Source organism: Labeo rohita, chromosome 13, assembly GCF_022985175.1.
Source record: "Labeo rohita strain BAU-BD-2019 chromosome 13, IGBB_LRoh.1.0, whole genome shotgun sequence".
Lineage (NCBI taxonomy): Eukaryota > Metazoa > Chordata > Actinopteri > Cypriniformes > Cyprinidae > Labeo > Labeo rohita.
Window position 1 is genome coordinate 4,055,073 of NC_066881.1, and position 22,337 is coordinate 4,077,409.

Genomic DNA, 22,337 nt, shown 5'->3' on the forward strand with positions numbered 1-22,337 from the left:
AAGACAATTGTGCAGACAATTGAGCAGTGAACGAGGTCTCAAGTGAGGTTTAATGGCTCCTTTCAGAGGGGGGAAATACAGAAGCACTGTCATTTTTGGCAAGCGTTTGCTAATAGTTTTGTATTTGTTTTTTGTTGTTTGAAATTTCTGTTATATACACAGACAGTGAACATGCACTCACTCAGCCTCAGGCAAATTAAATCTTCTTTTGCAAGTAATATTTTCATAAAAAATATTTTAAAAAGTCCAACAAAATGCAAAATAAAATTGCCATTGCATTACAATATAAAAGTAAATGACATAGAGCAAGGACTTTTTATCAAACTGGCAGTTTTTTTTTTTTTTTTTTGGAAGCAGCAGGGGTGTCCTATCAAAGTAACCTTGTCTAGAGAATCCTTATCAGCATGATCCACTAACGTTTGCCACCTAGAAAGTGTCTGAACAGTGTTTTATTTAATTTATTTATTTATTTATTTATTTATTTTTATTCATTTTTATACAACAAACTTTGAAAATAAGCTTGTGCTGTCTTCCTTTAAAATGAATGCTGCTTGGTTTGATTTTTATTATTATTATTATTATTAATTGACATTCATACATTTATAACTGTGGTTTAAGTCTCCTTTTTGGGACCACTGTGTTCATGTCAAGAGTAAATCCTAAATCTTGGATCCATGTTGTCATTTTCGTCCCTTTGGTTCCAGACTTGTTTAATTCCTTCTAAAAAGAAAATGTTATCCTTGCAGCTTCCTGCTGAATTATTGTCGGTATTATTGAGTGAAAGGTAATACAATGGCAAGAAAACGAAAATCACTGCTAATTCCACAGTCTTTGCAGGATTGATGATGGCCATTGGACACAAACTGTTTGGATGGCATTTTTATACTGTATATCTTCATGGTTCGCTGTGCAACACTATTCTCCCATGGGAAGCGCTGTAAATTCATATCATTTCTATCTCAGCTTTGTGAGCAGTGGGCCAGAAATCCTGACAGGCCACTCAATTCATAGTTAGAGTGTTTAACCCTCCAGGCTCAACTGTAGTGTTTCGGTCGCCATCTATATCAGCACTCTGTTTCTTCCGTTGGATACAACTTTGTAAAATACCCTTTGATTTTGGATCTGAATGCTCAAAGTTTAGCTCAAGGGTAAGTCATCCTTTTGGTTGGGGATTTTTATTTATTTATTTATTTTTTAATTTACCCATCGCATCTTTGAACATGCAACAACAGACAGCCTGAGTATTTCTTTTGGTATCCATCAGTTTTAGGCCCATTCTTGCTGACCTGCTCTCTCTACCCTTGCCCCGGAGGCTGATCTGAGTTATTAAGCCATCCGTCATGTACGCTACCTTAAGACTACAGTTTGTTGTAGCACATTTGCCTCCACAAGCAACTCTGAGAGACTTTAACATCTGCCATATTGTGTTTCTGCAGGAGAAACCTTGCCCCTGGCCACCTCAAACCAAATCATGCTGAGATTCAGCGCAAAAAGCGGTCCATCCGCCAAAGGTTTCCATTTTGTTTACCAAGGTAAGCGAGCACTCAACTTTCAGTCAATAACAGGTCATTGTGCAGAGCCAAGGCTTTGTTTTTAATCTTCAAATTCGAAACATTCAGTTAGCCTTTAGTGTGTTTGCATTGTGTATATATTGGCACCGTGTATAGGGTGAAATCGTGCCTCTGAAGTGTAGGGGCGGCCTGCTGATCAGTATGCCTGAGCCCGCTTACTGTGGGAAATAGCCTTTATATTTCACACAGAGAAGTTAACAGCCGCAATCACAATGTCATAACCAATACACAATAGAGTTAAATGAGGAAGGGGCTTGAATTTGATATAATTTGTAATGCATTTAGCTCTGAGTAAAGCTGAATAGGAGAATGATTTCTGTGCTATTCTCATGAGTATTTTGAGGGTTGCCTTGCAGTTATTTTTTTGTATTATTTATTTTTTTTTTTTTGCCACTTTGGTTTACTTTCAGAGCTATTTTATACTTAGCTTGAAAACCAATTCTCACTATTAACTAACTATTAACTATGACTATCACATCAGTAAACTCCTTATTTGCTACTTAATAATGGTTAGTAAGGTTAGTTATAGATAGTAAGTTTAGGTATGGGGTAGGATTAATGGATCTAAAATATGGTTATGCCGAATAGGGCTTAAGGCAGCTAGTTAATAGTGAGAATTGGTCCCTAAACTAAAGTTTGATGACATTTTAGTATAGGGACCAATTCTCACTTTTAACTAGCTGCTTAACAACTACCTTACTAGTTATTAATAAGCAGCAAATTAGGAGTTAATTGAGGCAAAAGTGGTAGTTTATGGTTTTACTGATAGTGAGAATTGGACCTTTAAAATAAAATGTAACCTTAAGTTTAACACCCAGTTGAATGTGCCATTAGTTTACATAAGTCAACATGAACTAGCAATGAAACACACTTCTAAAGCATTTATTAAAGTTGATTTCAGCATTTACAAATACATTATTAAAATGAAAAGTTTCTATTGATGTGAAATGTCTATTAATGTTTGTTAATGGACCTGAGCTACTAATAATGATTTAACAATGATTTTTACTAACAATGACCTGAGCTACTAACATTTATTTATTTTATTTTTTTATTAACTAACAACGATAAATATATACTGTATCAAATGTATTACTCATTGTTAGTTAATTTTGGTTAATTGGGTGTATTATTTTTGGGGATGACATTGGAGTAAGTTTTGAGCAATTAGTTTTTAGTGTACTGTTCCTTTAAATGACTCACCCCTTAAGTGTCAGACTCCCCAGACAGCAGCAGCATGCCGCAGGACATGCGAGGCATTTTCTCTCGTTTTAAAAGATGTCGTAAATTACTGTATAAATTACGCTTTTTAACTCCCTTTATCATCTGCCTTATAAAAAGATACAATAGGAATCTTTCACGGCCGCATCAGCGTGTGCACACACTCACAGCGCAGACCGCGGCAAGCCTGCTATGTCTCTTTATATCTCTCCTCGCCGTTTTATAGTGTACAGCAATGGGCACAGAGAGAACAGCGGGTGTATGAGAAATGTTCTCTGACAGTTAGGACAGTTCATTTGGCTCATGGAGGCATCCAGGTGATGGTGAATGGTCCCACCAGCCTCTTCCTATATATTCACAGCCGTCAGATGAAAGTTAAGGCACAAACAGAGAACCAAGTTGCTACAATGTTCGCAAGTAAAAACAGCAAAACCAGCAAAGTTCTCTGTGCTAGGGTCATAAAGATGCTTATACACATGTGCTAGATAAATTTATATGTAGGTTCTCTATAAAAAGAGTGCTAAAATAGTCTATACCGCTGCACTGGGCTCTACAATAGGTTACAAATGTGGAATGTTATCTGTGTTTCAGAAGCTACATAGGTGTCATTCTAAAGACAAAACTGTTGATTTTAATTCATTCAGTCCTGAAAAGTAGATAAAAACATGTCAATTCGTCAACCATTAAAAGTAGAATTTGTCATTATTTTAGCAACACGGTATTGGAAAGCTCGACTGAAATCAGTTATGAGTTGAGTCATTTAGGAGCATTATTTGTGCATCTTTTAATATTTAAATTCATTAAATTCTATTCATATATTAGAATTTATTTTTGTTAACGTTATTTAATAAAAGTACAGCTGTTGAGTGTTAGTTCGTGATCACTTAGCTCCTTTAAATAATATTAAAAGGTAAATGTTTTGGTTTTAAAAAATGTATTGGTATATGTTGATATGAAAATAAATTAAGGTTAATAACTTTTAGATTTCTTTTTCATTATTTCACATTAACTAATGTAATTAACTGATGTTAAAAAATGGAAACTTGTAAAGTGTAACAAGCATTTTCATGAAAACCGTGTTTTTCAAGATTCCTTGCTGAAGAGAAAGTTCAAAAGCACATCTTTTGTTTGTTTGTAACAATATAAAGGCAGCTTACTAGGTTTTGAAACAGAGCTGGTGTGTTTCCAAGCCTCTGTCTGCCCCATTTTGATTAGAGATCTGTTTTCTGTCCACTAGCTGTTCCACGCACCAGTGATACACAGTGCAGCTCCATCCCAGAGCCCAGATACGGCAGACGGATCGGGTCAGAATTCTCGGCTGGCTCCATTGTTCGTTTCGAGTGCAACCCTGGATACCTTCTCCAGGGATCCAAAGCCATCAAGTGTCACGCGGTCCCTAACGCGCTGGCACAGTGGAATGACACCATCCCGAATTGTATAGGTAAGCTAGCCTGGATTTATCCAAGAAAAATGCACACTAGTCATGTTTTATTCAGGACTAAACAATTCAGCGTGACTGAGCGTTAGAAATAAAGCAGCACAGATAGTACAAATTCCATTTGACTTTTATATGCTTGCTAACAGGAACCATCATTCAGATGTTGATTTATAGCCCTGTATTTTCTCAAGTCCTTAGAGAATGTAAATGTATGAGTTTCCCGTGGTCTCCACTAACCTTGAGGTAACTAATAAGGGTTAAGAATCCTGCTGGAGGACGAAATGGCGGTGGCCTCTGTGAGGATTTAAAATGTCAGGCCTCTAGTTAATGTTTCCTTCTATACTGCCATCCTCAAGGGGCCGAGAGCCGAATCCAAGGGCCTCTGGGCCACAGCCTTCAGTTCAAAGCCGTAACCTCCAGGCTTTAATACTGAGCATTTAGCTGTCGCCGTATTCTATAGTGCTGTCACGATTTTATCACTCCTGAGGCACATCCTCATTTTGCTCTGCTTTCAAATCTCAGTTTCCAGTTTTTCATAGGAATTACAAACTGAAAGGTAGATATATATTAAATATTAATAGAAATTAAATATATTTAGCTTTTTAATCACAACATAAAAAACATTCCTCATTCACCCCTTTCATCCATGAATTAAAGTCAACATGAAACACCATTTGGAACCAATTTGCTTTAAACAAGGAGGTCAGTCCATAGTACTGACATGGAGAGAGATTGAGCCATAAATGTCATGTAACTAATTGCTCTGGAGCTGCAGGAAAGTGTTTTCTTCATGCCTTAAAGAAACCTCCGCAAAAATCTGATGCTGAAAAAGCATCTACATTAAAGCTACAGTCTGTAAGTTTTGCCTCTTTTTCACCATCTCTGTTTGAAACCTTTATTTGCAGAATTATTATCTTTACGTAGGTTGTCCGGCATCTGTATGGCTATTAATAAACCATTAACTACAACTTTTGCCTAAAACGCTGTATAGTAATAGTTAGTAAGGTAGTAGTTAAGTTTAGGTATTGGGTAGGATTAGGTATGTAAAATATGGTCATGTAGTATAAATGCTTTGTAAGTACTAATAAACAGGCAGTGTGTTATTAGGCATGCTAATAAGCAACTAGTTAATAGTAAGAATTGGTCCCCATATTAAAAATATTACCAAAAAAATAAATAAACTGCAATAAACTGCGCTACCAATGGTGAATTAAATCTAACGATCACTTAGCTCAGATCATGTCAAACCGTGCAAATTATTGTTATTGTTATACTTTGTTTTCAAATTGTTAATGTTAACAAAATCAGCATTGCGTGACTGTGTATTTAGTGTGTATTAGCGTTACCTGTATATTTCAGTTTCTGTGTAGTCTAATCTCTAATTGTAATACCATTCGAATTTTATTATATAACACAAAAAGCTAATTTATTTTCCTTAGAACTGGTTCTCTGTGAAACGTTTCTGTAATTAGATGCCATTTTAAAACTGGAATATAATCAAATTTTAGTCACTTACATGTGTTTCATTAACACAATCCTTTCTGGATTACAATCCACCATCAAAATGGAAAGTTGATTAATTCCAGCTGCTCTAAATGATCCACAACCTGCAGCATCCTCACATGCGATATGGCCTACTAGCCGGGATGTTTACAGACGTGACATAATGACACAAAGACGAACTGTGGCATGCTTGCATTTCCCGCAAAAACTTACAAGTGCCATTTAAATTAGAATACATTATTACAGCCTTAAGGTCACTGCACACTGAGTCAGAAAATTTCGTATGCGTTTTTTCGTATTTGTCATTCTAAAAATTTGTCACGCACAGAAACTTTTCCACTAAATACTATGCGTATTAATTCATCCGTTCATACACAATGGAATCTTCAAGCAGTGAGGATGATTTTGTTGTCCATGCTCTTTTTAAAAAGAGAAAAAGAAATGACATATTGGGTCCATCCAATTATAAGATATAGAGAGGAAGGAGAGAACACTTTTTATGTGCACCTCCTTAAGGAGCTGCAGGATTATCCCGATTCCAAGTTTTACTTCAAAATGTCAGTAAACTCTGATGCTTTGCTAGCGTTACTGGAGCCACACATTATAAAGAAGGCCAATAATTTCTGTGAACTCAGTGTACAAGGAACTTTTACAGTGCTTTGTGCTGCGAGACTAAGTGAATGAACGCGTCAGACGCAATTCTGGATTTTGGCGTTTGCTTGTGCGGTGGCTCTGATCTGTCAAAACACCTCTCAAAATGCTTGCTACGGATGCGAAAAACGCAGAAAACCCGATCCGAATTTTTTTATGACGAACGAAAGTTTCGGAGAGTGGGTAAACATGATTGACATAACGTGAGGTCGTATTTATTTTTTTTTACGTGCGAAAATTTCTGACTCAGTGTGCAATGACCTTTACCGTTGTGAATCGGGCTAAGGTAAGGAGATAATTTTGAACACTGGCTGGTTATATACTGGCTCAGAAATTAAGGGCTGACAGTTTAACACGTTAACTTAATTAATTAGTTATGAAAAAAATAATGTGATTAAAATATTTTAACACAGTTGACACGCTGGCCCCGCCCCCAGACCTATACACATCTTATGTTTCATATAGTTGACTGCTGACAAATACGATGCAGTTATGCAGTTATGCCTAAAAATTCAAGATATTTATGCAAAAAAAAAATGCCCCTGTATGTGTTTTGTCTCACATTTATATATATATCACATATCGCACAATATCACATGGGCAGCAAGAGCAATATGACACGGGTGCTGATTTTGATCACAAGATAGATCGGGACAAAATCAGCACCCGTGTCATATTGCTCTTGCTGCTTGCTGCTTAAATGTGATTTTATACAACAGTTCAGTAAATAAGAAGTTGATATTGTGTTATATTTTAAACATTATATTATGTGTTTTTGCTCAGTTTTGCGGAGAACATATTACCATTGAAGCCATAGCAGAATTGTTGCGCATCTCCGACCAACACAGCGGTGTTTAGTTTCTGAATGAATCCGCATTTTCAACGAATCATGTGAATCAATGTTTCAAATGCCCATTTACAAAGAGAGCCATTTACTTCAATCCTGAATGAATCAGCCATTTGAACGAATCGAATCGAATAAGTGAATGACTCATAAAGACATTTACCGCCACCTGCTGGCAGATTTAGTTTCTTATTTAGAGTATCATTTAATTAAAACAAACAAAATAATAATAATAAAAACATTAAAGGGATAGTTCTAAAATAATTAAATTCTGTCATCATTTACCCTCATGTCGTTTCAAACCTTTCTTTTGTGGAACATAAAAGAAAGTATTTTGAAGACTGTTGGTAACAAAGCTGTTTTGGTTACCAATAACTTTTATTATGAGTACAAATACTGAGATGTTTCTCAAATTATCTTATTTTATGTTCCATAGTTTACGTTAGGCCATTGCAGCCAAAATGTATATGTGCAATAAATTTTATGTTGAATCAAATAAAATATTTCCTTCTAAAGATACAATTTGTAATGTCTACTTGATACTTTCTCATTTAACACAAACATAGCTTTAAATAGTCTTTTGTGGGTATTTTCAAAGTCAAATTTATTTTGCGATTAATTAGATCAATTAATCGACACATCATGTAATTAATTAGATACAAAAAATGTAATCAACTGACAGCCCTATTTTTAACAAAATAAAGTTATGGACTGGAGCTTTAATTAAATGGAATAATACATTTTTAAATGCCCATCAATAGAAAAAGATTAACATACACAACATACTGTACAAAATACCAGGACACATGAAATAGTTTGCCTAACCCATTTTGCTTCCATAATTTGTAATCTGACATTAAGAGTGAAACAAGATATTCAACGAGAAAAAAATCATAACAGAATGTGTCAGGTAGTTGGAGAGGAGCAGTTAAAAGCTTGAATTAATGTCATCTGAAAAGGAATCACTCCAGGAACGTGCGTTAAAAAGGTACATTTTGATTTCACAGCACTTCAGCAAATTCCATTTTTTGTGGTTTCTTACATTAAGTATTTTAAAGTGAAATGCCTTGAACACAACCTCTCATATTTCTTCTTCTTCACAATGCGAGGTTCAGAAACAAGAATAGGCTGAGGATTGTGTGTGTGTGTGTTTATATAATAACATGCACCCATGAATTGTTTAAAGTAAGGCCAGGAACAAGCAATAAAAAAGGTCAACTTTGATTGTTGATCATCTTGAGTTATGAATAGTTTGTTCGGCTTCTACAGCTAGAAAAAAAAGAAAGGCTTTACAAAGGCAGTGACATAAGATTGTTTCTTGGGAAATATAAAGTGTTCCCAGAAAGACATTTCTCATGCAGAGAATGTATGTTTTAGAAGGGTGATGATGGCTTTGGTTCATGTTACCTCGGGCGTAATCGCATCTTGTGTCAAAGGAGTCTGCTGCCTTTCTCACAGGACTCAGTTCAGGCACTTGTACTGTTCCATCCTCAGCATGAGCTCATTTTGCCTCTGTTTTGCTCCACAGTCCCATGCAGCGGGAATCTGACAGAAAGGAGAGGTACCATCCTCTCCCCCGGGTTCCCGGAGCCTTATGGGAACAGCCTGAACTGTGTGTGGAAAATCATTGTTACCGAAGGAGCTGGTATCCAGGCAAGTACAAAAGAGCCACGTGTGAACTCATCAAACACAGTAAAGCTACACCTGCTGAAATGATAAGATGGAAAAGATTCCTTTGCACACAGCAAGGGAGAGAATTACACAGGTTAATTTTAGCATTCTATAATATGCTTTATGATGTTCAAAGTACTGTTTGTTTTATGTAAAAGATCCAACAGAGATGCCAAATGTGGAGCATGCCTATTAATGAAAGCCAAGATAAATCAGAAAAATTTTGATTGGCATTGTATGCATTGTTGCTACCCAGGCTCACTAGAAATACGTGCCTCTACTTACATTTCTGCAAAATTCAAAAACGTACATATATGTGTGTATCACTGCAGTTTCCAGTTGAAATGAACACTAGAGGAGAAGTTTCCATTAAGAAAGCCTAATTTACACACAGTTACTTGCAGAATATTATGTTATGACTTCAAAACAATTTAAAATGCTGTGAGATTTGAAAACTGGTACTTTTGAACGTTAGTGTCACATATGTAGCTTCATACATTTGGGTTTTCTAATGCAGTATGTTTACTCGGTAGTAAATGCGATACGCGTGGCACTTGTGAGGAGCTCCGTTACAAATCCAGTAAAATAAGGATAAGGAAGGAAGTTGAAATAGAAAGGTTGCATCAGCTAATGTGTTTTAATATCAATTTTGCTTTCGTTAACACTATCGAGTACGTTTAGGGTTGGGTTTAGCGTATTTTCCAACACTGTAGGGGATCTACAGAAGTCAATTTTGCTCAAAGGGAATCATTTAAGATTGAACAGAATCTCCGTATACAGCGGATCAATGAATCGGTCAGTGATTCATTGAGCGAGCCGTATAACATCAACACTGTACTGGATACTAATATCCAAAATATAGTGAAAACACTATTTCTTAGCACGGTAACAAGGTCGGCAGTTTAAGACATTAATTTATAAGCACAAAACACAAGATACTTCTCTTTTCAATATGAATAGGAATTTATTGGAAAAACCTAAGACATATAAACTAATCTAACACATAGACGCGCATTCACACATTCATACAAGTTGCAGAAAGAGAGAGAGATGAGGAAAGAATGAGTTTAGAAGAGTGAAAATGTGAAATCCCAAGTTTATAGCATACGTATATGCAATTGCTTAGACCTGAACAACCATCAATCATTTAATTAACCCTGGCGTTGAGTTTCTTAGTGAGGTTATTAAACGCTATATTAATGCACCAGTTCAGTTCAGCTAGAATCTGGAGGTTGTACTTGCGTTGCCTTTGTGTTAAGGGGTTTCCTTTGATGACGTCGTTGCAGAAAGGGGTTCCCCAAGGTTGCTGATTGGTTGGAAGTCCGTGGTCGTTGGAGGTGATGTCTTGGGCGTTGGCTGGATGATGGAGTCGTGTACGCTGGTTGAAGTTTTGAGGCAGGCACGAAGTCTGAGACACGGCTTAGCGGCAAAACTTAACTTAGAACACGAAACTCTCAACGGAAAGAAAAGATTAAAGTAAAAGAAAGAAATGTGACGGTCTCCTCATGTTTTCGTTAGAGGAGTGGCTGGCGTGCAAGCCAGGAAGCGTTCAAAGAACGCAAAAAGCAGCGGCAAATTATGGCAAAAAGCATGGCTAAAAGAGATGGCACGAAGCACAAACTAAAAGCACAAGCTAAGAGCCTGACTAAAAGCAATGGTTAAACCAATAGCTAAAAGCTAAAGCTAAAAGCTAAAAGCATGGCTAGGAGCGATGGAAATAGCTAAAAGCAAAATTTGATGGTGTCCTGTGGTTTTAAACTCAGCTTTGGACACATCCCAAAATGGTGTCTTGACCAATTAGATGTTGTCTTAACTCAGGATATTGCTATGTTTCTCCTCCCAAAACATAAATCAGCATGTTATCTTATCAGTCACATGGTCAGAATTTTCCCGCTCTTGCAGAGTATAATTTGGCCATGATTCCTATAACATGAATACAACACATTTGACAATGAATTGATTGGTGGAAACATTCAAAGCATGAATTTTCAAACTCATACATACCAAACATGAATATAAACCCTTAAGCTATTCAATAGTTATTAAAAAGGACATACACAACGAGTGATTAGAACATAATAGACAAATGTGTGGGTGGCATACATAGCAGGGAGTTATGCAATGGTCTGATGTTCATTCATATGTCCTTTTAAGCATCGTTTTGGTGCATATTTAGGTAAAATGGACAGTCTCTGCCATTCTGTGAACTAAGGGCATGTTCCAAGGAACAAAGGAATTTAGAAGAAACTTGGTCTGGTTCTTGTCTTGGGTGGGGGAGCACCACCCAACAAAGTTTCCTCATGTGATGGTCCTGATGGGCTGCATCTTTGACCATTAATCTTGGGTTTCTCGCCCCAATATTGATAATCTCCTTCCTGAGATGGGATTATCAATAATTGTGTTCTTTTGTTTTAATGTTGCAAGTTGTTCAAAGCTGTGAAAGTTAGTTGGTTAGGCTTACTTCAGGCTGGCTGGCGCCAGGGTATCCTGGACAGATTTATGACGTGGTTCTGGGCCCCTTTGTGGAATTTGGCTCTTTGGTTTCAGCCAAATGTTCTGATCGAATCTTCCATTTGTCTGATTCGCTCTGATACCCTACAACACGATAGAGCTTTAACATTTTAGCGTCACTCCCCACAAATTTAAATTCTGAACCGCCGCAATACGCACCTGAAGCAACATAATAAAAACGCAGCAACACGTGCCTGTATAAATGTAATACAAACATGGCTGCAGTCACGTATTAAATGCGTGTTTTAGCGCCACTCACTGAACATTTTACTTTGAAACTGTTGTAAACCGTGCAGTAATCTGTGTAATAACGGTGTTGGAGAAATTTTGCCACAAGCATGTACTTCCAGTGAGCCTGGGTTGAGTTTTTTTATTAAATGCATTCAATACCAATAATTTTAAAATTCCTGACTGCTGTGGCATTTCAATATTTTAAAATTGTTATAATCAATATTAATATAATCAAAATAATTGAATTCATAGAAGTGAAAGCAGTGCAATAGTGTAATGTATGTAATAGTACTTCTCCATTGATACTATATTTACTGATACTATAGAAAGGCAGACATAATTTTTTAGAGCATCTTATACTAAATAAGACAGTTTTTTTTGTCTTATTTTAATGTTTTTTTTTGTGCAAAAATACAAAAAAAAAAAGGTTCAGTTATGTTCACATGGTAACACTTGTATAAGCAACAATTCTCACTATTAACTAGTTACTTAGCATGCCTAATATTAACATTTTAGCTGTTTATTAGTGCTTATATAGCACCTATTCTGCATGACCATATTCTACATCCCTAATCCTACCCAATACCTGAACTTAACAACTACCTTACTAACAATTAATAAGCAGCAAATTAGGAGTTTATTGAGGCAAAAGCTGTAGTTAATGATTTATTAATAGTGAGAACTGGATCTTAAAATAAAGTGTGATCATTCACATTTAACAACTACTTCTGTAGTTCAGATAGACCATTAATAAAAACTAAACTAAAAAAAATAAATAAATAAAAAATAATAATAATAATATAAAATGGTATCTTTCGGAAATAGTAATGATATTAACACATCCATAAGCAGATTAATATTTAATCTCTACATATTCTCCACTGTAAAGTTGTTTACATATTCATGTGTTTAAGGTATAGTAGCACAAAACATAAAACAAAATTATTGTTTTTGATTAAAGAAACCTTGGCTACGATTATAAGCAGTGCTGCAAAAGTATAGCATGTGTCATTTCACGATGTGTGTCTCTATTTTCTTGGCAGATTCAAGTCATGAGCTTTGCCACTGAGCATAACTGGGACTCGTTAGAAATCTATGACGGTGGCGATATGACAGCTCCAAAGCTTGGGAGCTTTTCAGGTTCGTATTGTCTTTATTAATCCCCTTTTAATTGCTTATTTCAATAATAGTCTGTTGAAGTGATTTGGCATCTGATTTACAGAAGTTCTCCTAAAGCTCATTTGCATATCATGTAGTTCTTTATAGCTCATTACAGTTTCATATTGCAATAAAACTGAGAGCCAATACCCAACACTGGTTTTATGCCCCTGGATTCTTGGAAGTGCTGAAATTAGCTCCAGTCCTGGAAGGCTGTCCATGTGCCATCCCTTACATAACAGATGAATGCTCTCATTTTACATTTGGTTGATTAACAATATCAGTTCTTACACCCTTTTGGGTTCCAGTTGGAAAGCCACCAGCCACATTTATTCCATCCCAATTCATTATCACAGTGTTCTGGACCAAAAAGCTGAATGTTTAAAATTGAAAGATTGAATGTTATGAGTATTATAAATGTCAGCATTATTGTTTACATTTTAATGTGTACAGTTTAGCTTTCTCTTACTTTACAGAAAAATGTTATTAAAATATTATTCTTATTATTATTTCATAGTAGTAATAATTCATAGTTAAAATGTAATACTTATTAAACTTATTAAATATACTTATTTAAATAATTGAGAGGCTACATATGTAAACATGTAAAAATCATCATAATTTAAAAATTGCCTGTTGAAGACAAAAAAGAATGACTAAAATGAGTGAAAATAGAATATAAATAAAAAGACCAGTTGCATGACCTAAGATTTCCCTTCAACATTCATATAAATGTTAGCCTAAAACATGATACTGATAAAAAAAAAAAAAAAAAAAAAGTCCACAAAAAGCCACATTATGGCCCAACTACCCAGTTTTAACAACTGTATATTAAAATATGCAAAGTCAAACAAATCAGTTAAAGACAAATTAGATAAAAGCTAAATAAATAAATAAATTACATCACAAAATAAAAAAATAAAAAATGCAATAAAAATATAAAATAAAAAAAGTCACACAGCAGGATTAAGAACACGGGGCAAGATCTTCCTTTGAGAGAGGAGGCTTAACCTTTTTGGGGACTCTCCCAGTAGACAGAATCGTGGCCAGGCCTCTAGCTACACTTTCAACACGACTGTAATGAACTCCGCCTCTGTGCCACACTAGCATGCTGGTGAAAGGTCACCCAGCCAGGGAGCTCCGTCTGCTCTAAGGCATGTGTTCGGTGGCACTTCACACTGTCTAGCACTCCTCACCTTCCCCAAGCCATATTCTTAAAAGCCGAGAAGCTCTTTAAATGCTAAACCATCTTCACCCGGTCTCCCGAGACACCTGACGCCAGTCTATGATTGAATTTGATGATAAAACGGTAATTTCCCCTCATTTAGATCTCAATGGTCCAAATTATACAAGCCCAGAGTCATTTGTGAGCATTGGTAAGACATGGCAGGGAATCAAGAGCCAGTGTCATTAGGCATGGTGTTTGGCTGCCCATTAAAATGCACTCTTCGCTCTCCTGTCGCCTGCGTGTTCGCCTTTTATATCCCCCGCACACTCGCCCATCACAATCGGTCGTTTCATTCTTCCTCTAGTCACAAATCCATTAGGATAATACCCTTAATTAAACTGTCAGATATGTTTTGTGTTTCTGTCTCCCCACACTTTTCATCATTCGGGATTAATTGCGGCTCAACAAATACCAATTTAATTACAACTGCATGCATTTGTGTGCGTGCGTGTCTTTAAAAGATATCACTATCATTATTTACCTAATTCTGGCTGCATGTTATGATTCTAAAGGTAAAAAAAGGTTGAGATCAGACTATAATCACTATTTCCCCAAAAGAGGCTTTTTATTTTACAAAAATCAGCAACAATCCCAACCCGTTTTGGCCGAAAGGGACTGGGATCATGTGAGCATAAATTGATAAGATTCTGTAATGTTTTTAAAAAATAAGTCTCCAAAAAAAAGCACCAAAAACTGTTTTCAACTTTGATGATAAGAACTTTTTTTAATAATTGAGCACCAGTAATAATTGATAATAATTTAGCACAAAATCAGCATATTGAAATGATTTCTGAAGGATTATGTTTCACTAAAACTAAATGACTGCTGAAAATTAAACAGTTAATTTTATATTGTAATAATATTCCAAAATACTGCTGCTTTTACTGTATATTTGACAAATAAATGTAGGCTTGGTGAGCATGAAAGACCTTTTATTTATATATTTATTTATTTATTTAAAAAAAAGCATTATTCCAAACATTTGACTGATTGTGTGTGTGTGTGTGTGTGTGTGTGTGTGTGTGTACATACATACATATATATAGTCAAAATAATAATTATAAGTAATTATGGTAACACTTCAACTGTCATTTTTTTATTAGTTAATGTATTAACTAATATGAACGAACAATGAACAATACATTTATTACACTATTTATTCGTCTTTGTTAATGTTGGTTAATAAAAATACATGCTTTGTTCATGTTACACCGTGTCCTAACTACACGCGAAGCAATGCCACGACATGCAATAAAAAAGTATATTTTCCATGTTAATCTGAGTTTTTGTCCTAACTAGCTGCGACAGCGACACGCCAAATTTCTATTTTAGAAACGGTTTCTATTTCCGCGACGTTGCGGCTGGAACAACAACATACAAACCAATGACAGTGATAATCTCAGGTACGGATTATGTGCTTTATTCAAAGTTTAATGTGTCTAATGTGAGTTTGAATTTCATTTTCTGTGACCTTTATAGCCATACTGAAAGCTACAACAGAAACCTCAGATCTTGAAAATAAATGAAAGCAAAGGTGTACTGACTGAAACTGTGAACTCAGTGCGAACCAACAAGTGTAATCCATAACAAAAACAGTATCAGTCACTCAGTATGTACATTTAATAATGTTATAAAGATTTAATATTTGTAAATTAGATTGTAAACTTTTTTTAACCTATTTCGTTGGGAGTGCAGTGCACTTCTGCCCTTCTGAATGGCTGTGATTAATGTCACGTCGCAGGGTGTAGCGTCGCGTTGTGGTGTGGACACCTAAATTGCTTGTCGCTGGAATCTTGTCGCGTCACATGTGGTTAGGACACGGCGTAAGTTCACAGTTGCATTAACTAATGTTGACAAAAATTCAACTTGTGATTTTAATAACGCATTAGTATGTCATTAACTAATGAACCTTAGTGTAAAGTGTTACTCCAATTATAAGTAATCACATTATTTCTATAAATATGATTGTGTAATTGCTAATTATTTTAGATTATTCTATACTTTTTTTTTTGTATTGTAGTTTCTGTATTGTTGTGCTGATCGTGTCACAAACTAATCGGTGCTTCACATTTCCGCTCAATATCTCCCACAGCTTTAGTTGCACACTGAAAATAAATGGACATGTGGTTGGACTCCAGTTCAAAAGCTGCCTGTTCATCTCGCTTTTACCCCACACATTTGCAAGAGTCTGCCTTCTGCTTGCAACTTTTTTTTTTTTTTTTTCCATCTGTGCGGGAGCAACATCAGTGCTCAGCTTAGAAGGAATATCGCTCTGTAGCAGTTTTCCAATCGTGGGCATGTATTTCGCAAAGAATCCTTTTTCTCAAATCCCCCTAATCTGTGAGGATGCATCATTCCTTGTCCTATTTGGCATCCAATGTGATTCAGTACTGTAAGTGTAACATATTCTGTCTGGCAAAGTCCATTTAAGCTCATCCGAGTCTCGTTTGAGTGTTTTAAGATCCTCTCTAGATTGCCTTGTCCCTAATAGAGATGATAGACTGCTGAATAGCTGGACACTGGATGAGCTCTACGAAGCTGTCAAACTTCATCCAAAAATTATTAGTCAAATCATTCAAGCGCAAAGTAGCATTTTTCAGGCTTCGGTCATCAGTCTAATTTACTTGGACTTGGATCGACTGGAATATTAGCAGTCAGAACGGCAGGATGTTTTAAATGCAAAAGATGCTGGGGAACATTTCCTGGCAACTGCATGACACCATTTTGGGCATTTGTGTAAAGATATAAACAAGCCATGTATGAATAAACGCTACAGATGTGAGTTTGAAAGAAATCTTTCTTCTCAAACTAAACAGTTCTCTAAGCGCATGCCATGGCTATGTGGGTGTATTTAAGAATTCATCCCAAGTCGCTATGCGGCGGCGTACTAAGGCACTGAATACTATAAACAGTATTTGTTGATTCTTTTTACATGCTTGTTTACTCCAACCTTATTTACTTTTACACAGTATTTGAATTGTACCTTCATTCCCACAGGGAGATAAAAAGAATATGGGTAAAAGCAAATAAGCTCAAAGGAGAAAAGAAGCTGGGAAGCCTGCGGGAGCCTGAGATGTTGGATTCTGATGTGATGCATTGCAGAAATGTTCATTTTTGTGCCAGAGCTCCACTTCCTGTATTACCATTGTGTTGTGAGATACAGTTGTCAGTCTTTTAACATTATAAATCTCATTCTTCAAATGCACTGGTTTACGTTTGCAGCCTGTAATGTTGCCCTAAGTGAGAAGGTAACACGTTGCAATAAGGTTTAATTTCTTAACGTTAGTTACATTAGTTAACATAAACTAGCAAGTAAATTTTAGTTAATGTACATTTCAAAATTTCATTAAAATCAAAAGTTGTATCTATTAATATTATTTGACTTGAGCTACTAACAAAAGAGAATAGAAAAAATGTGTTTTATTGAATAAATTATTAAATAATGGAACAAAAATTATTAAATAATGGAACAAATGTATTGTTTATTGATAGTTTATATATGTATATTTATATTTATTTATTGCTAAGCCTGAAGGCCTGTTCTAATTTGAAGTGAATTTGTTACAAACATTAAATGCGATATCTACATTGTCTGTTCAGATCAATCAGTGCAGGAAAATATGGCAGATAGGCTGAATTAAAATTCAGAAACACTCTCTGACAAATAGCTTAACCTACTTAACAGTACCATCCAGATGCTTGCATTGCATGGCGTTTATCAAACTAAACAGGAACTGCTCAATATCTATCTTCACTGCCTGTCTTGTTGCGATTCTTTCCAAACTGTATGTATTTAACCTAGAGCAGTGCTATGTACCATAAACTTCCACTGTAAGTGAATTTGATTGTTGTTTTTTGAGGGACTGAGAGACGACTTATTTGTGTGGTAATTGAGATCAGGCCACATGTCAGTGGAGCACAACTTGTATTGAACCCAGAACATTTCTTTAACACATGTCCGCCCACATTTACTTATCAGTGCCTGTTCAGTGTTCGGCAACTTGGCAGGAATGTCTTAATGATACAGCCTGTTGAATTCTGTATGTAAGGGAAAGGGTAGAAAAAAAGTTAATTGTAACTATTTTGGTGCAAAGAAACATTTTCAAAAATAATAAGTGTCTGGTAAGAAAAAGAAAAAACAAAAACAAAAAAAAAATCCATTCTGGTTCATAATGCCCATTTTTCACAATTCAACCAATTCGAAGGATAAAATCAAGTCCCGGCCAGCAGTTTTCCTCTCCCGTTTCATCAGAAATATGTCAGATTATGGAAGTAGCACTGCAGCACTGTTTCATGTTGACTTTAAGGATGTTATGTTGTATTCATGACATTTCTCCACATATTAAAGATGTCACACTCTATATTAGTTCTGTCCATATATGTATAAGCAGAAGGAAAATCCTCTGCTTCGAATCCAGAGTGGCAGTAGCTGTTTTGCTTTTTAGTCTGATGATAAGTGACTCTTCCGTCTGAGCTATGATGAAAGTTCCCCCCCTGAGAGCTCAGAAGGATAGCGACACACTTCAATGACTAGCGCCTGTCAAACATTTCCTTTTTGCCATCCCTTTTTACTTGACTCTGTTTCATTTGGCTGATGTCCAAAACGGGCGAGTCTTTCACGAGAGCGATACGCCCGCCGTGATTAACAGCTGCTTACCTCCCTTTGCCCTTTTGTTCCTGCATGTGTGCACACACTCATCATTTAGCTAGTGTGTGTTTGTGTGTGTGAGTGCTGGAATGAGAACACGCTGTCCGTGTGTGTGTGATAACTCCAGCCCTTTTCCTGCTCATGCCCCTTTCTGGTGTTATCTTCCAGGTACAACGGCTCCAGCCTTGTTGAACAGCACCTCCAACCAGCTTTACCTGCACTTCCATACAGATATCAGTGTCGTCGCGGCTGGATTTCACCTTGAGTACAAAAGTGAGTATAGAACATGTCACCATGGTGCTTTCATTATCCTGAACCCTCTGCCCTTGGTAACAGTCCAGAGCAAGACTTACCGCTACATTTCACCGCCACACACACACGTGGTGGGGACACGAACGCACACGTACACACACTGGCACACACACTGAGCTGTATTTTTTTTCTCCTTTTGCCGCTCTGCTGCCAGGTAAAGGCAGAAGACCGCGCACCCCAGCTCTCATTATTTGCTCGGCTGCGGCGTCAGTGTTTGGCGATACCAGCACGAAGAAAATTGGAAAACAATGGGGATCCAGTTCAACCTTACATGGTTCATAAAAATCTATATTAAAAAAAAAAAGCTATATATTTTCAGTCATATCTTTTTTCAGTGTCATCTGGTCTAGAAGGTATCTGGACAATTACTGCACACTTAAACTTCATTGCAATACATTTACATATACATATATATAACTGGAAAAGTTAGCTTTTATTTTTTAGTGTTTAGACACTTACAAATGCATGCATATTATTTATATATTTGCATTCACTGAGCCGTTCTTGCAGTGACTTTTAACCAGCTGGCTGTAATTTTTAGTGGAAGGATGAAGTCAGTTCCTCTTAAGCTCACCAATGTGGGGGGACCAATGAGACTTCTCCATGCGAATGCCCCTTAAGACTTGGTCTGAATTAACCCTGAGTTCTAGTAGTGCCAGTATTTTTCAACCAACATTAAGTGTGTGTGTGTGTGTGTGTGTGTGTGTGTGTGCATGTATTTGCAAGCCTTTCAGACTGTGACCTTTAGTGCGCTCAGACCAAGCCTCATATAAACCACTATACCAATATACTTTCTGTCCCATTTGTCTGTTTGCGAGGGCAGTGTTCTCAGTGGGACAGCCCAATTTATCCATTTTTCTTTCTCTCATCTGTGAAAGGGTTGGTTAGGGGGGACTGCCTGCAGTAATGTTACACGTGACAAGTCAGATAGATAGATAGGTAGATAGATGGAAAGTTTGATAATCTGGAAGCACTAGAAGTTACAATTGAACATTTTGGTCTCATAAAAGGATCAAATAACAGTATGTTGACTTTGTAAAGCCAAACTAATTAAACAGAAACAGCACTGTAACTGCTCTGATACAGAGGAAGCAGCCTCAGCAAATGTAGTGAATCACTTATCTGCATATCTCTGGTTAGTAAACACAGATAAGTGCGATGTGGAGTTCTGTGAGTTGAGGGCATTTTGACCCTGGGCTGAGTTTAGATAAGCTCCCCTTTTCTTTTTCTTTCTATGACTCTCTTTATCGCTCTTTCCCTTCTTGTGCTCTGTCTTTTTTACTGTATGTTCCAGCGGATTAATCAGGGGCATTTTCTCTGTGGAGGAAAAGCTGTCAAGCGCATCTTCCAAAAAACGCATGAGAAAATAACTGTACAGAAATGAGGCGAAAGAAATATGCATCAAACACAATGTGTAAATGAGTCGATTTAAGTAACGCTGTCCAACAGCGACACCAGCAGATGTAAAATCATCTTTTTATCCCTCAAGGTCATAATGTTCTCTTCAAGCTCTAGATGCGTGTTGTAAATGTGTATGTTGGTGTAATAGCAGGTGAAAGTCCCATGAGAAGAAGCAGGTCCTCCATTGAGCTATTATTGGCTCATGACTCTGGTGATAATGTTTGATAATATTAGGGAATTTCATATTTGAAACCAGCCTGTGAGTCATCCTGATTGGGTCAAACTGTTTGGAAGTGGACTTATTGCACTGTTAACTGCTCAACCCCTGAGACATCACCATGAATGAGACCGAAATTACTTGAAATGATGATCTGTGAGTGAAATGATTTTAGTGACCACTCAGTTAAATGAAGGCGCACCTCTAATAATGACACTTGCAATGTTTACTGAGGTATATATTGACTAATAGTCTAAGTGATTATTAATAAAAATCCAAACAACAGCTAGTAGTAAAAATAAGTAAATAAACAAACAAACACTTGATGAGACATGAATTGATTTTGCTATATAATAATTGTAATAATTACATATTTTTAAAACATTCTGAAAATTTAGTAGACACAAACATATTAGTCTGTTCTTAAATTGTATTAATGGTTTTGGTTCAAACCTTACATTTTAATATAATATTAATGAAAAATGCTTAATTTCCCAGAGACAAATATATAAATACGAATTAAAATTACTATTTATTATGAAGACTATAATCAATATATGTTCTTTAGACATTAGCCAAAATGTCACTTAATGTGGGTTAATATAACTTTTGTATTTTTACAACTGAATTTCACTATAAACAAAAGCAGAATTATCTATAATATGACAGTGGAATTTTAACTTAAGTTAAAACTACAAACATTTTGCTAGTTAATGTGTAATTAAATTTTGCTTACTATACATAAAGACATTATTATTATTATTATTTTTTCTTCTTATTATTATTTTTTTTATCTTCATGCATTTTTAAAAGCCAGCTTCCACCACTGAAAAAAGGAAAAGATCATTGCGACTTGTGGCTTTTTTTTTTCTCAGAATTGTGTGATACAAACTCGCAGTTCTGACTTTTTTTTTTTTTTTTTTTGGTAACACGGTCACACTTTCTTTGAAGGTCCAGTTCTCGTTATTAACAAACCATTAACTACATCTTTTGCCTCAATAAACTCCTAATTTGCTGATTATTAATAGTTAGTAAGGTCGTTAAGTTCAGGTATTGGGTAGGATTAGGGATGTAGAATATGGTCATGCAGAATAGGTGCTTTATAAGCACTAATAAACAGCCAATTTGTTAATAATAGACATGTTGCGGTAACACTTTAGAATAGGGAGCACATTCACTATTTATCTAAGAGTTTCCCTAAACAAACTGATTATTTGCTGCTTATTAATAGTAAATTAGTTGTTACGTGTAGGTATAGGGTAAGATTAAGGGATCTAAAATATGAACATGCAGAATAAGGCATTAACATATGCTTTATAAGTACTAATAAGAAGCTAATATGCTGTAATAGACATGCTAATAAGCAACTAGTTAACAGAGAATAATGAGAATTTGTCCTTAAAATAAAGTGTTGCCATTTTTTTTCTCAGAATTGTGTGATTTAAACATGCGTTTAAGACAAATGTAACAAAAGAGGTTTTAATTGAATTGATTTTTGATTTAAAAAAAAATAACTTTAAATAAATTACACAGCCATTTCACTTGTCTCAGTGTATATAAATAACATAATATGTCCTTGTTGTTTTTGTAAGGTATAATGCTGTTCCTTATGACTTTAACCCAGAAACATCAAATACAACTAGAACTTAATTTATTTACTGAAATAGAACTGGACTAAAAAAAACCTCCAGTGCTAAAAGGGACTTTGCCTTTTCATTTCAGGAGCATCACA

At 35.9% G+C, this 22,337-nt stretch overlaps 1 protein-coding gene across 2 annotated transcripts in view; it reads left to right on the top strand.

Annotated features, from left to right (window-relative positions):
- The window catches only part of csmd1a (CUB and Sushi multiple domains 1a), a 500,785-nt gene that overhangs the window by 426,245 nt on the left and 52,203 nt on the right, over positions 1-22,337 (top strand). For both annotated transcript variants that reach the window (XM_051125525.1, XM_051125526.1), the window contains exons 33-37: positions 1,437-1,532; positions 4,030-4,233; positions 8,757-8,881; positions 12,685-12,781; positions 18,844-18,948. In XM_051125525.1, the coding sequence (XP_050981482.1) occupies positions 1,437-1,532; positions 4,030-4,233; positions 8,757-8,881; positions 12,685-12,781; positions 18,844-18,948 (627 nt within the window). The remainder of the gene's footprint in view (positions 1-1,436; positions 1,533-4,029; positions 4,234-8,756; positions 8,882-12,684; positions 12,782-18,843; positions 18,949-22,337) is intronic.